This window comes from Barbatula barbatula, assembly GCF_947034865.1.
Source record: "Barbatula barbatula genome assembly, chromosome: 11".
Taxonomy (NCBI): Eukaryota; Metazoa; Chordata; class Actinopteri; order Cypriniformes; family Nemacheilidae; genus Barbatula; species Barbatula barbatula.
Window position 1 is genome coordinate 15620262 of NC_136774.1, and position 16460 is coordinate 15636721.

The 16460-nt window shown below is 36.8% G+C and overlaps 1 protein-coding gene across 5 annotated transcripts; it reads right to left on the bottom strand.

The window, feature by feature from the left end:
- Positions 1-2294: 2294 nt before the first annotated feature.
- On the bottom strand, positions 2295-15368 carry slc38a5a (solute carrier family 38 member 5a). Of its 5 annotated transcripts, none has more exons than XM_079466888.1 (16): positions 15171-15368; positions 11330-11454; positions 7986-8070; positions 7606-7721; positions 6513-6586; positions 6047-6139; positions 5536-5617; positions 5358-5440; positions 5005-5063; positions 4774-4899; positions 4616-4695; positions 4400-4500; positions 4189-4304; positions 3946-4090; positions 3741-3844; positions 2295-3664 (listed from the first exon to the last, which is right to left on the bottom strand). In XM_079466888.1, exons 2-16 carry the CDS (start codon positions 11395-11397, stop codon positions 3563-3565), a joined length of 1434 nt encoding a protein of 477 aa, XP_079323014.1. In that variant the 5' UTR covers positions 11398-11454; positions 15171-15368; the 3' UTR covers positions 2295-3562. The 5 variants fall into 5 exon arrangements, with proteins under 5 accessions (XP_079323014.1, XP_079323015.1, XP_079323013.1 ...); XM_079466889.1 differs by lacking the exon at positions 15171-15368 and adding an exon at positions 12838-12929; XM_079466887.1 differs by lacking the exon at positions 15171-15368 and adding an exon at positions 12702-12851.
- Between the last annotated feature and the right edge of the window lie 1092 nt (positions 15369-16460).

A 16460-nucleotide genomic window follows, 5' to 3' on the forward strand; every position in this document is an offset into this window, starting at 1 on the left:
TTTCAGTTATACTTTGAAAGAAGAATAGTTGAGACTCAAAATATATTGGCAATGTACTGCAAGCTGCTCTTATAAGCTAAATATTTCTGTTTGAGCTATAATACCAGATACCAGATCATACGTTCAATGTAAAAATCCTGCAAGACCTTGTACCTCTAAAAAAAGGTTACATCCCACAACATGAGAGTTTATGCTTTTATATAAAAACGTGACAAACACATGGGCCCTCAACACCCTACACATCGACCTGTCACACAAACAGTGAGAATCAATAATCACATCAATAAAATACAAAGATTAGCTCTGAGTAATGATATCAAAAACAACAATGGCAACAAATATGTTATTTATTCATGCTTATGCATGCTGACATATCACAAACCAGTAAAAACTGAAATTGTTAACTATGACCGGTCTGCTGATAGCTGTCAATTCTGCTCCCAACCACCAGATGTCTCCCTCGTCTGAGTTCTAACTTGCTGAACAAGTTCAAGTCAGTGCACTCGATGCACGGAGCGCTTGTCGCCTACGTATTTCCGGGAAAATCTGGAAGGGCGGAAATTATTCCGTCTGCTATTCACCCTGCTATTCATTTAGGTGCAAAATGCTTCTGTCAACATGTCAGATGGATCTTGTGAACTCCCATCACTTCTTTTGAATGGTAATGACCAGGGCCGTGCACAGGGGGTGGCCCGGTGGCCTGAGGTGCCCCTTCCCATCCCCCACCGCTCCGCTCCGCGTATTCCGCTGATTCCACTATTCAGCTCCACGTTTTCCCGCTCGCGGCGCAGCATCACACACAGCGTCTGCGCGGCGCGCGCTCTCTGTCTCTTGAAACTGAGATTGAACACGACAGTTAACGAAAGCTGTCGCATTAACAGGTCGGTTATGCAAGAGACAGTGGTTGAATCTGCAAAATTAGTCATTTGGTATTAATACATTTTTGTATGTCGGTAATGTTTTGCTCTTGGTATTGTACTAGTGCTAACAACTTGTACAACATATCCACGTTCTTAGAATTAAAGTTAGCTTCTTGTCTAATCAAATTATTGTACTCAACGATCAGATTTAAATAATACAAATAACTAAATTTCCTGTTGTTGGCACACTTTGTAGACAATCTCCCTCAGAGAGTGAGAGTGAGGGCCCATTGAGCATGCGGTGCCAAACGAGAGGATTCGCGTGCAAATAAAGTTCATTCTCATATATTTCTGAACTTCTGTACAAAAACTTCTGTTTTTTTAAAGCTGCAAACAGCTAATTCCAACAAATGACATGAACCGCTTCTGCATTGTAAACTCTGACATCTTACGTGTTTAAAATCAATAAATGCACCGTGTACTGATGGTTCATGTCAAACAAGTTGCCCAAAAAAATGACGCGGACTGGTTGCATGTTGGTCTCCTTTCAGTCTGATATGATAAAAACTAGTTTTTTTTTTGCAGAAAGAAGACGGAGCTCAGAATTATAAAATAGCGGTGTGTTCTGCAACACAGAGAAGCGGAAGAAAATATAAGAATTACACTTAATAAAACGGCCTGCTTTTACAACAGAATGCATAAGCCTCTACCTTTAATAGACTAGTCTTTGCGCCATTAACCAGGACAGTCATTTCACTGAAGCCTTAATAAAAACTACGGTTCAGGACAAAGAAAAATGTCCTAATACAGTGAAACTGAAAGTGTTCCGAGATGTTCTGCACCACAGACAAGAATGTAAAAAATGCAATGCAAATACATGTGATACAATAAAAGTGGAATATAAGTAAGTAAATTGAATTTCATGTGAGTGTAAGGGAGAGCCAGCAAATCTGTAAAATCAGATTTTACCTACATAGTAACCAATATTTGATCTTATGTTTTTATATATGAATATTTTTATTTTATTAAACAGTATAAAAAATAACTAGCCATTCTAACACGCACTGTGAGTCAGTTACGTCATCTATATGTTTCTTTGCTCACAGCTGATTGGTCAAACTTCAGTCTGAGATCTTGAATCCAACATAACCAGCCGTGCAGCGTAAGATACCATGGCGACGAACACCGAATAAAGCCGAGCTACTTTCATGGTACCTAAAACCCAGGGTTGGCACAAACTAAACTGAAACATAGCTGGCTAGCCACCTAAACCAGCTTCATGGTACAGGCCCCCGGTCTGGGAAACTGCCTCATAACGACAAAGTTGTAATGCATCATATGTCCTGTACATGAATTGCTATACAAAACAAGCACATGCTTCAACATCACCAAGCAGAAACCATTTTGAGTCCTGCTACATAAAAACTAGCACATACTGATGAGAAGAGACAGATCATTTATTTTATGACTGCATAAACAAAAATGCCATGCAATTTTGTAGTAACCTTCACATGACGAGTTAACCAGCATTCATTATTGTCCAAATAGTTCTTGAATAGCATTTTTAGCCATTAAAATAAAATAAAAAAGGACATCACGTAAACCACTGATAAATCAAAGTTTTTAGTTGATTAAAAGTATGTTACAAATAAAAAGATATTTCCAAATATACAACATACAAAATGGCACATAAAAACCAATAACCAAGATTTTTTTTAAATACTAGAGAATTGGTATTCAGATGTTATATTCCTCCACCTCTCAATAACAGCAAGTTTATGATTGAATAATGAAACAGAAGTTACAGAAATGTTGTAATTTGGCAGTGCCACAATACATAAAAAGAGTTGTGTTCAACACTGCTGGTGTCTACCATAAAACATTTCATTTTTGACAAATGTAACATCTACAATACGTTTGTTTTTACATTTAAATATTCTGTCCTCAAGACAGAAATTCATCATAAAACTGTACAACTTTCCCCTATAAATAAAATAATGATAAATTCCACATAGATGCAATGTGAAAACTTATGCTGTCACTTTGAAATTTACTGGGAGGTAGACAAACGACTTTTTGAAACTTCAAAATAGAATTTCATAGTTTCATGCCTGTTCTTCAGTGTTGTGCAAACTACTTAATTCTGTGTACCGTTACTTCGACTGTACTTTGTAATAGTTTCAATTACTTTTTATTTGGTTTTAATTAAGAATCGCAGCAAAAAAAAAAACAGATATTCATGGGGTGGGCTATAGAATGGGACGGGATCATAACACTCTCCAGATGTAAACCTGTATCACACGCAAAAGGCTACTGTATGCAAGCCTCATCATATGACAACAAAATTAACACACAAATAAACAAGCTGGGGCTTGTTGCAGTAGTGTGATCAAACCCTAAAAATATCGCTCAATTGGCTTTATTTTGTACTCTGCATATAGACTTCTAGTTCATGTCTCTGTCCCATGAATGTTTTGGGAGAGAGAAAGGGAAGAGGAGCTAGATCCTTTATCCCTTGAAGGGCAACACAGCTCCTATGTGTTGTGGGCATATACTCCTGGTGTGCCACAGCCTGGACAAATATTGTTCATGTTTGATGAAATTATGTATATTGAGGGTTGCAAGTTTCAGGTTCAGAGGTTACAGGTGTATATTCTGTATTAGAATTTGGCCTTCATATGCTGTTGTGTCACCCGGTTCTGTCAGTGACCACCCACGCCCTTCTGTCCAGTCACCCACTCCACGATGATGAAGGTGATGCTCATTATCATGAAGATAAAACCCAGCACCACAAACAAAATGGCCTGGAAAAGAAACGCAAAATGAAGAAGAGTGCTTGTAACTTTGACCTTGAATAAAACGCAAGTTGCAGATTCTCACCTGAATCTTTGGCCGTGATTTCAAAGGCTCCTGTTCTTCAGGGACGATGCGAAGGTAGAATACTCCGGGAAGAATAAATATGAGGCTGGGAGCCGATGTGGCACCTGAAACCCAATGACAAATGTTATTCCTCTAACTTCTGCTTTTGAAGTATGTTAATATTGCACATAAAATCATCTTCAACGCATCATCAGAACAGACTCACCAATGAAGCCGAAAATGTCCCGAATGTTCTCCACGAATATGACAAGCAGGTTGACAGCAAAAAGCAGACACACTGTGATGGAGATGTGAAGCACCCATTGAAAGGGCTTATCAGGGAAAAGAAGCTGAAGGACAGCACGGCGTATCTGAGGAGGCACAAACAAAAAACGTTTTACAGTCTTGTATAAAGAAACTTGTATGCATGTAAAGATTGTGATCGTGTGAGTGTGTCACGTGTGTGTACCGGAAACAGGACAACAGGGACGGTCAGTGTTACTGCCACCAGAACAGCAAGCCGAACACAAAGCATCAGGGTGTCTGATTTGCTGTACATCTCCAAAAGTTCTGACTTCACATTTTCTGCAAACACACACACAAACATGCATTTATAAATGGTATAGTATTAACATGGACGATGTAAATAAAATGAAAAGTTTTACCGAAATTCATCTTACCATAGAAGGTGAGGTATCCAAAGATGGCAGTCAGCAGGTACATAACAAACATGGCCACAATGGAGATATTAGCAACTTTCTGCATGCGTTTCTTGTTTGGCCTGATGTAACACAAGAGACCAAACAGATTTGCAAATAAATCAATTATGAATCAAATCAATATGTCGAGTATGTTTGAATATATTAATTAGATTGTGGAGCACTTAAAATACTTACTGTTTGAGTTCTGTGTAGATGGGCAGCACTTCCGGGTGACACACAAAAGCAAACGCTATAATAGGAATGGTAAAAGCAGTCTGCAACAAAACCAGAGAATCAATGAAATCCCTGCATTTAAAGTAACACACATTTGTAGCTGATGTAATATGCCTCACATTTGAGTTGAGAGTGCTGAGTTTGGCTTCACATGTATTAGAGGTGTTGTTTACGGTTTGGTAGAGCAAAGTGCTGTTTTGGCTAAGTTCTCCAGGACACTCTGTGACAAACTTTTTGTAGATGACCTAATAAGACACAATGTAATGAGACACTTTGGTTAGTGATGGATGAGATCATCAAGACTGTTGGCGGCATTTCAGTTATGTAAAAAGATGGATAGATGGACTCACAGATATGAGGAAGAACACCATACAGCCGAGGGAGAAGCCACTGGTGTAACCCAAATACCCTAGGAGTGATATATTAAAATGATACCGTTATAGCTAATATAGTTTTATTGTGATCAATTGTGCTTTAGCACAAATACAGTAGCAGCACAAGTAACACCTTTCCAAAAAATGTGCCTGACTAAATAAATTGCTTAAAATAAATAAGATGCTCTAGAAGCTTTTAAAAAAGTCTCCATGGTTGACACCGAGCTCCTCAGTGCAGGTGTTTAAATGATCAGGATATATGAAATGACAAAGACAAAATAATATATGAATGAATAAACACATAAATGAATAAAAGGATGAGAACGTACCGAGTCGCTTCAGTAATGCCAGTGGAAAAATGATAGCGATGCTAACGATAATGATGAGGTATTTTCCATTAACAAACCACTCACTGCCGAAAAACACAAAAATGTCATGTCCAGTGTCCACAAGACTAAAAATATGAAAAATAAACAAGGACAGTAACTATTATAATGTCAAACTCACCGCGAGTCATCTGGCAACCCCATAAGACCCAGAATAATATTGGGTAACTCGGTCTTCACTATGAAGAGATAACTGGACATTGCTGTTGGGTCAAACAGAGAACAGAAGGTTGTATACATTTACAACCCATTGTGAAATGTTTATCTGGTAAACTCTATGGAGAGTTAGACAATATTTGTGCCGAGTTATTGTTTTTAACCTTCAAACTGTTTTGACAACTTCAAGCTACTTTATTACATCTTTTATTCTGTGTAACAAACTTAAATGTTGCAGCAACATATGCTTGAAAACAAACCTATTTGTAATTCATATTTAAATTATTAAAATATGTTTTTTAATATTATTCTGTATTTCTCTCTTTTTTCACTTTAAAAAAAAATGTAAATATTTTTGAGGATGAATATTTTGAGTACGTGTGTGTATGTGTGCAGTATGTTATAAAGAGGATGAAATTATACGATTATACTAAAGTGTTGCAAATGACATTAGCTGTGATGTTGCTTTAGATAACCTCCAATGTTGTGCAATGTAATGATGCACGCAGCTACGACTTTCCCAGGTGGACCAAATGCTCGGTTCCCAAGTTGTTCATATGCACGAATTCCTAAACAAACAAAAAAGAATATTAAAAACCTGCACACTTTACTGGGACAAAATGTCAGGTCGTCGAAGAAAAAAAACTGTGATCGTCGATTTATGCTACCCATCGAGTTTTGCTACCCTCGTGTTGTGATTCGGTTAGGGAGGTGTAACTTAGGGGTGGCTTGGGGAAGGGTTAGTCCTGTTTTTTATGGAGGTTGCAAAATGTGATAGGGTAGCATAAATTGTCAGAACAACTGCACGGCGTAGGCCGATGGGCCTATGACATAAAAGTACCGCCAGCACTGTAAGAAACAGTCTTCTCTCCCGGTGCTTTGATATCATACACAGCCATCGGTCACCGCAGCCCTGCATGAAGTCAAATACCAACCACTCACCAACCACTCCTGCGCTCCTCAGAAGAAGGTGTATGGAGTATGCAGAAAGAAGAGATACACTTATCAACAGAATTCTGAAAGAAAGTAAGAAGATAACGTTAATTAATAGCGACACAGTTGAAAAAAAGGAATTTGCCATAGGCCAGTTGCTTATTGCAAACAAACGTTTTTTAAGTAGGGAAATTTAATGACCCTGTAAACACTGCCACCTAGTGTCTGACAATCGTACAACAATATGCTTCATAAGGCCTTGTTGACACGAGACAGACAATGTAAAAAAATAGCTTTACTGTAACCTACACACTGCCTGAGTGTATTGTCTCACATCATGGAGACATCATCTAAGTTCACAACATATGCTAAATGGATTATATAAAATGTTAACATTCTTAATTTAAATGTTCAAGCACAAATGAAATCTAAAGAGGTCAGTTCCATTAGCACCGACATGATTTCAGTCAGATCATGAGCTTTGTGTGGTCTTGTCCTGTGACCGTCCTTAATCAGGGACACCCCTAGTAGCCGATTGTGTTAGACTGTTTTTAACTTTTAAGTTTATGTGTCTTCTTGTAGCAAAATAGATTTGTAAGCGTCAAGGTCTCTTGTTCAATGGCTGTTGAGTTAATAAAGCACTAGTCTGTCAAAACTGATTTCTAAATGGTTAAAGGAGGCTTTCACATGACTGTTCCTGACCGTCTCTAAAAAGGTTACATAATACCTCGGCACAAGAAACATGCAAATTTTGACTGGTATTTGTATATAGGTGGAGTCAACTCATGTGATGCTGACAAACATTTCATCACTGTGTAAACACAAAGAAGCTCTTTATGGCATTGCATAATTTCTAAATGCCAGAGCCGTTCTCTGACCCCAAAGGGAAACATGGTTTCTTTTTATATCTGTAACAAATCTGCTTCATTACAAACTGGAGTTACAAGCTTGTGCATCTATGTTGATGGTGTAAAATAAATACTAGGAATCATTTTGGTTAATACACTTTTATAAATCATTTCCTATATTACCTTTTTGTCCGGTTTATCAATTAGGCTACTCTGACACACTCATTTGCATTGATAAACGTAGTTTCACTTACACAAAAATGATAATGCCAGTGTTGGCCATGGCATAAGCCAGTCCCAGAATGCCACTGCCCATTATAGCATTGCTGAGGTTGAAAATAGACATTCCAAATGAAGTTTTTCCCTCAAACTAGAAAAAGCAGAATGACAGTTATGCATTTATAAAACACAAAGCAAACATTGAAATTATGGTCATGTCATATATGTGTTCATTACAGTCTACTGCTTAAATGATAGCATTCTATAAGTTAACATTTACATGTAACTTCATGTTCAATATTAAAGTGGAGTCAGAAGTTATTATTTGTAATCTGGGTGTGTCAGTTTCACCCAGACTACACATAAACTACTTATTAAGTCTTGATTTATTCAAAAATGTTCATATCATACTTACGTCAGTAAACTTTGTCTCTATCTTCCCATTGCTCTTATTGGGAAGGAATGTATCGCCTTCTGTTATGTTTTCAAGGCCATCAAATCTATATAAGCAAAATAAACCATATTTATTGTTGACTTCTTTGCTATTGGAGGTGGAACTTTTTCAACAGTTTTGATGTTATCTGTCCCACAAAGGAAACTGCTATGAGGAAACTGCAGGAAATGACACAGATGCTGAATGATTTTGTGATGCTTTTGCAGGGGGAACCCTTCAGTTTAATTTCTCTGACTGTTTTTAGGTGCTGCATTAACAAATTCCATTAAGCACTTACACATTTTTTCAAGTGAATCAGGGACTTCTGTACCAAGTTTTTGCCCTAGGTTGTCTATTTCTCCACGATTCCTCGCTTGTTTCTCGTCATGTACTCCCGCACCTGCCCGTCATTAAACTCATTACCCGGACACTATTTTTACTCTGCCTCTTCCTGTGTTCTTAGTCTAGTCTAAAATATATCTGGTGTTTGCTTTTTCTCCTCCTTGTCCTTGTGTTTCCTCGTGGTCTCCCTATTTTTGGGGGATTTATTAAAAGTTTATTGTTTTCATCATCTCGTGTGGCGTAAATCCCTTACAAAAATATAATCTTTTGAAATATCATCACAAAAAAACTAAAATTATAAAGCACAGTGGCAGAAATCAGCCATACACATGCAAATGTGATATCTCCAAACAAGCTACATTGGGGGTCATTTTAAAGATCGGATAACGCACTCAGTTTTTGCCAATCTCATATTAATCTTGAGTGCCTATACAGTAGTATTGCATACATCATATCTTCGAAGAGTATTTAGTTTGATTAAATCTATAAAAGAGAGATACCGCAGTAGGATTATTTCTGGAAAATCTCGAGCTGCTGGAGACAGGCAGTGGGAGGAACTACAGCACGAGCACACAACATATCATCAATCCCTTTATGTTTTTTTATATTATGCACGTTCTTTGTCTATAAAACTTTATATGTTTGTTCTTTGTTTGCCAACTTGACTTACCGCTTACAGTTCATGTCCGGCATCTATCAGTCTATCTATCGTCCAGTCTATCTATCCACAGTTTTTATAATATCCATTACTGAAATGCTGTGTATAAACAGACACACCTAAGCTTCACTATCGCAATAGTAATGAGCTGCAGGTAAATTTGCGTTTTAGATTGAGCATACTCCGAGTTTTCAGGCTCAAGAAGGTGGATTGGTTTTTAACGGGTTTTGTCGTAAAGGAAATCACACACATGGAAATTCACACACATCTTATTTGTTAAAAAAACCCTGCATCCACTCTAAGCGGCAAAAACATGCTATAAAGCGCTGTCAAAAGAATGCCAAAACCAACAGGTGGGGACAAGGGTGTAACTTTGGTCTGAGAAATTGGGCGGGGACACAAAACGGTGGTAAATGTTTTTGATTTGAAATTTTCTGCATTTCAAAATACGTTTAGGCACTATGGTGATACAAAATCCATGAAATTATGTATTTCCTGCATGAAGTGTGCTAATTTCAGATGGAGGGCAGCAAGTGATTTTCTCCATAGGGAATTCCCAATCACAAACTCAAAATACCTATGTGTTGTATCGTTTTTGAAATCTGCAGTTGGAAGGAGACGAGCCGGATGACTTTCTAAAATGCTTAACAAGGTTTAACATAACCGGAGTTTCTAAAAATCTTCACCCTGGCAGGAGTTTAAAAAAAAACGTTGTTTCAGTGACTGAGTATTGCGTTTGCGTGTGGACGAACAGCCAGAAAGAACTGCGGTTTTGAAAATACCCGTGTTGGTGTGAACAGGGCCTTAGGCTACTCGGCTAAACTGCTCCGGAGCAGGCTTAATTCTGGGTTAGAGATCGTAAACTAAACTGGACCAGTCAGCTCTGAGAAAACTGACGTATATCTGACGCAGTGAAGCCACTCCCAATGTATCTCTGGCTCCAAATTGTCTTTTGCTCCTAAGTGTGTATTTGTATTGTATATTTACATTTATTAAATAAAATTTAAAACACATAATTATTATATGAGTTAATAATTCATATTAATTATCAAACATAGCATTTAAATGAAAATACTATGTTCGTATAAAAAACAACTTTAAAATATAAAGTATTTTAAAGTAATGAAGCATGGATATTATCTTTTGATCTTATTGTAAAAGCAGTGTTTATTCCTACCTTGTAAATGTGTTTCAATTCATGACATTTTTTTTCATAATTATCTCTTCATCTTCAACAGAAAAGTGAATTGTGCTGATACTCGCGAGAAGTCAGTCAAACTGATGATGCTTTCTATGTTCTATGTGTGATGTTCCGTGTGATTGGCACACTTTCAGGTGCACGCGCCTCACGAACTCTGGATCAAACCGTTTTTATCAAGCGCTGTGCTACAGTTTAACCTGATCTAAACCAGGTTGGGTTTGTCTGGTTTTGTCAACTCAAAACTTACTCAGTGTTTGTTTACCTCGCTTCGTGATACAGGCCACAGGTAAGCCCACATTTCTGTCAAATCTTACTTGTAATAAGTACTAGCTTCCGTCAATAGAACAAGTCCTTATTAAATGGAGAAAGTGAAAAATCTTGCATTTAGCGTTTCTTCCCCATAGAAGTCCATTATAACAGCTTAACATACCAAAACAACAACCACGGATTTTAACAGTATAAAAACACCGGTATTTTGAGTTTGTTGAAGTGAATTCCCATGGAGAAAATCACTTTCTGCCCTCCATCCGCATTCTGCGCATTGCCGTGACGTCATGTGCACACAACTTTTTTTCCGAATAAAAGGAATAGGATCCCTGTTACGAAACAGGGATCCAGACTTTAAAAAAACTTTCCGAAACAAGTTGGAGTGCTGGGGGAGTGTATCAAGCATAGTAATAACAAGTTGACCATGTTAAGCACGAGAAGCCTGCATGTTCAACAGTGCAAGAAGTCAGAATGCATGACATAGCATGTTGTCAAAACTAAACACCTTTACCTAAATAGTTTGTTATCATCTGCCCACACTCAAGTTGCTTCAATCATTGTTTGAAACACAAAACTCACTGGCATTCAAAACATCTGAACTCACCTACGATATGAACTAAAAGACAATCACTAACCTCTTTATTTTTTATTTCTAAGAACTATAATTATTGTTGTTATTATTATTTATTTACTTATTTTATATATCTTTATAGACTTATGCCAATATACCAGATGAGCCAGGATTGCCACTGATGCCCTCTCAAAAAATACAGATGATGCCCTTGATCTGTGAATTATTTCATTTGTGTTTTTAAGCAAGTTTTTGATCTCCTTACACATGCTATTGTTGAAACTCACCCGTTCTCCAGTGTGATTTTGTCAGGACTGAGATCATGATGGCCGTTTGCCATTTTTTGTAGTTCCATTTTAGTCTATAGAAGACACAATCCTCTGAAGACTGTTTTCAAGTTCAAATCCTCAAACTGAAAAACAGATAACAGTTCTCGGATTAGTTATCATTTTAAAAGAGAATATTTTAAACTGAATATAACTGAAACTGAAATCACAACGACACATTTCCTCACAAAGCATCAGTGCTTGTGAAGATAAAAACAGTGAAATTGGTTGATTTTAGATGTTCTTTGAGCATCTAATGTATTTTAGGTGCTCAAACGCTTTTAACAGCTTGTTTTACATACATAAGTGAGATAACACCCCTTGATGAGTAACAGGAACATACAGCTTCTTAAAAAAAACATGTGAATGGAAAGAATCATTGACATCAGCCAAATGTTACCAAACATCCCTTGTGTCTCATTACTGAATACTATCAAGAACTTAACGGAAAAACATGTCTTGATTTGAAAGAGATGTGTGTGTTTCCAACAAGAATCAAGCAGTACTGTGTATGTTCTCGTAAGCTTCATTAGGGTTTATTTACTGTAAATAATGCAAAATGCCCTCTAATTTGAAACCTTTCATAAGCTTGCATTCCATGCACTCAATAAGGAACAAATTGTGAAAAAGTGCTAATGCTATTTTGAGCTGTTAGGTCAGGAAATGCTTAAAGAGACTCTGTCTAATCTGCTTGGCAGCACATGCAGAATGAAAGTATACTGTCAGGTCATTTAAAATAACATTTTCCGGATACCTTCTTTTTACCATAACAGGCAAAATGTCTATTCACTGCTTTGTTACATTTTAGTGCTGAATTTTCAAAATATTTTTCTGCCAAGATGGGTCTGGGCTAGTCATTATTTGTGATTAAGCATTCCACAAGTGAATATAAAACATCTCATTTTAAAGTGCAATCACAATTCTTGTACCACCGCAATTCAATGAACCCATCACCAAGCATTGCTAGTATTACACACTACCACTTACAAGAAGATTTTATTCTGTACAATGTATCATGAGATTGTATAAAAAAGAGAGAGAACCTTATATAAACAACTTTCCATCATTGAAAGTCTGTGGCTGCTTGGTTAAAATGTACAATGTTTATGTTATAGAGATGAATGCAAAAACACCAAGCGTAATGACTGGTGCGAAGTGAAGTAAATCATGTTAGGATAAATTTGTGAGGAGAAGCTTAATATACATTTTAAGTATTGGTCACATGACTTTTGCTGATGCAAGACTTCATCTCTATTGAAACAGAATCTACACACCTTTGTTCAAACACACACACTATTCCAGGAGGAAGTTATTAAGTTGAGTGACTACTCACCGCTGTGTGAAGAAGAGAAATGTGGCAAAAATCTCTATAATTGTATCAAATGTTCTTAAATGAGTAAGTCAAAAATGTGTTTCTGTGTTGCCGTAGTGAAGCTGTCGGTCTGTTTGAGTAGTACGTCATTACTTACCTGCCTTCAGAGATGGGGGAGGGGCCTCCAAGTCACACCAAAGCTGGATGAGTGTGCATGTGTATGTATTCGTCTTTGTTTAGGAACGCTCTGGCCTTAAGCCAGCATTTTTATGACACTTCCTTTTTCCGGTTCAAAAGAATGAACACACGGGCATTGAAACATCGGCAGTGTTTGGGTTAAAATGTTTATTGTTTAAATAAAGGAGTGTTTAATTAAGTAAGGGGTGTATTTTGAAATGTATGTTTGAGTGTTGGGAGAAAGCTTTAGAGGATTGTGTGTCTGTGTGTGTGGAGGGGAGTATAAGTGTGTGTTCTGTAATGTGATTAGAAGATCAAGGTTTTTTTAGGGCTGCCTGGGTGCACCTGCTGTGTAAGATCTGGAAGTGCACCAACAAACAGAAAGCTTTTTACAGCTGTCTGTGTTTTTAAGAAAATAGATTTATAAATCATAAAAACTCTGGCGTAAACACTATAAAAAAATGATAATATCTGTGACATAAACATTGCACACTTGCCATGGATGATAAGAAGATGCATATATGACAAAACCATCTTTATATTTCTGTAGAAAGCTGCATTATACATGAAACATTCAATACAATGTGTTGATAATCTAAAGGAATATGAAACAATATTAGATATGTATTTTTTTTCCATGTGTTGCTAAAGCAAATCCTGCAATATTCACACAGACTAAACGAGTTTCTACATTTTGTGTATTCATTTGTATAATTAGGTAATATACTTTGACAGAAGCCATTACATCTGACTGACTGAGCAACCAGGTAAATTACTAAATCTTTGCCTGGGAAAACTGTGTGTATTTGTCATTTGTCTTAATGGTTCCATAAAGAACCTTTAACATTCATCCTTTAACACCGTTCTGTTCCACAAAAGGTTCTCTGTGGCGAAAAAAAGGTTCTCATAAAAAGGTAAGAAAGAGATTGTTCCTTAAAGAAACTTTGAATGAGTGGTTCTTTGTGGAACCAAAAATGGTTCTTCTATGGCATCGCTTATTTTTATGAGTGTACTGCATTAAAAGGTGCAGCTAGCAAGCTAATCATGAAAATAACAAATACTTAATAAACAAAAACACTAGCAGTAACCAACAAATAATCAAAAACCCTTTGTTTCCATGCGTCACATTACACAATATACATCTATACTACTTAAACAGGATGTTGTAACGCAAAACAGGAATTAGCTGATAAGACTTTAGATTGCATGGGCCCTTGGTCACACAAGGAGCTAAGCTGTAGGGTCATAATTCTGCTTTTGACAATACATTGTTTGTTGCAATGCCTTGTGGGTTAAAAAGACATAAACAAAGCTTGACATTGGAGTCAAAATACTTTTTACAATGTGCTATAGTCTATATTTTTTATATGAGAAGAAAAGGTTAACTTTTGACACTTTAAATTTACCCAAGAATTACTACTTACTACATATTCCAAGAAATTCAGTTCAATTGTCAAAGTACTACAGATAACCAGATGTAAGAGCATGCTCCTGAGTTACTAAGCGATTAGATAAAGAGATCTGTTCAGTTGCAGATTTGCCACAGATATATATTGTGTACACATATCTTACACAAACAGTGTCCATGAAATGTTTCTGCCAAACATTCAGACAGCCTGTCACAAAGCAGCACTATGCCCTGAAGAAACCCTTATGAAAATGTGGAACAAAAATATTATAATGGGTTTACATAAGGCCGATGTTGTGACCTGAATAGTGAAAAGTAAATAATTCAATATTTGAGTGTTTGTATGCAATGTACAGGAAATAAATTGTTTATGTCCATGTGAATTATACAGTATCCAACCTCATTACATTCATTACTTCAATCCTAAGTCACCCTACATCCTGTCCACATCACATGTGAATCCTGTGAATCTGTAGTGTTTGTGTGTGTGTGTGTGTGTGTGTGTGTGTGTGTAAAGGGGAGAAATATATCATTGAAAGATATCTAAATACAATAATATCTTTTCCCAAAAAAAAAATTCTTTGTAAATAGGTGTTATTCAAATAGATAATATATAAAACATAATAAAATACACATTTACTATGATTAAGCACAGAAACAGTGTAAATATGTGTGTAAACCAAAGACAAAAAGTGTGCTTGAGCTACATTTATAATGATTTTGTCTATAGCTGCCATGTGCCACATGGTTTCCTTCACACTTCCTTGTGTTGAGAGTTTAATGAATGGCGCTACAGATGAGTCAAGAAACAGATGAATAATTGACCAGCCGCCCTAAAAAGCACCCAATGCCATCTGTTAATGATGTATTGGTTGAGAGAGAATATTTGAGAGTTAATGTCTTACCTTTCTGACTCTCGGGAAAGAATCTTTTCAGCAGTAATGGAACTTCTCCCAGGTCCTCCAGAATGCACACTGACAAAGATGATATAGGCTACTAACAATTTGATACTCCAAGGAGTGAAATAATATAATACAGAAAGATAAATAGATGGAGAGGAAGAGAGAGAGTGGCAAAAACGTGGCTGTGAATGGTGAGTGAGTGTAAGTTTGTTAGCCACTCCCATCCCTTCTAAAAAAGAGCGGGACTTCCAGTTTGTCCCGCCCATTAACTGACGCCACATTAAAATATTTGTATTCACGCTACCTGTATGTGTAGCTGCATATAGATTTGACTACAGTATAACAATGAGAACAATATATATTCTGAAAACATAGTAAAACATGTGGAAAAGCAATTTGGGAGGACATTTAGGTGGTGAGGTCTGATAAGGTCACCAAGCTTGTGATGGGTTTAAGGGTACAAGTATGGGTGAAATACCTTATAAGCTTGGCAAGAAAACTATGGAGGTCTATAAGATGTCCTCACCAACACATTGAAACAAACCTGTGTGTGTGTGTGTGTGTGTGTGCTACAACCCTATGTAATATGTTAAGGATATAATAATAGGATAATAATACTAGTCCTTTTTTTACATTTTGTATAAACTGCTTGTACATCACAATGGTTTCTTTCATGTTAGGGTTAAGTGGTGCGGTTAGTGTCTATATAAAATTAGAACATGGAAACCCAGTGTACACATGTATGTGTGTGAACTATATTTTGGGGAAACATTTTCACCCAAAAGTGAGCAAAACTTTCTGGGATGTTCTCATTTGTAACAATAGTATAAAAATGTAATTAATGACGATTTTCAACACTGTAAAAATGCTGAAAGTTTATATAAGGGTTAGTGTGGCAAGGAATATAGGTTTTACAACTATAGATGCAATAAAATATGACATAGCCTTTGAATTATTGTTTACTTCATACTAAAAATATTTTGATAAAGTTTTACTCTGAATATTTCCATTTGTGGAAGGATTGGGGTAGCTCCATAAACTGGTCATAGCTGTCAATGCACGAGTTTTTCCTGCTCTTTCTGCTAGTAGCACATTGCGAATTGCTTCCATAGGCCAATTTACAACCATAGGAAAGGAAAACATGGCACCCTTACATCTAACAAGTCTTCATCTTTTCAGTTAGTCATATCCTCCGCACACAGTAATGCGAGAGTTTCACAATAAATGTCAACACTGCTGTGTAGTTCTGAAACAGACTGAAGTGGAATTGGAACACGAGGGCTGCAGCCCTCT

Excerpts from the sequence above, each read along its gene's own strand:
- slc38a5a (XM_079466886.1), bottom strand. The coding sequence starts at position 11,397 with ATGGAACTACAAAAAATGGCAAACGGCCATCATGATCTCAGTCCTGAC. Across the intron at positions 7,722-7,985 it reads TAGAGACAAAGTTTACTGAC|TTTGAGGGAAAAACTTCATT; the intron begins GTAAGTATGATA and ends TGCTTTTTCTAG. Across the intron at positions 6,587-7,605 it reads ACTGGCATTATCATTTTTGT|AATTCTGTTGATAAGTGTAT; the intron begins GTAAGTGAAACT and ends ACTTTCTTTCAG.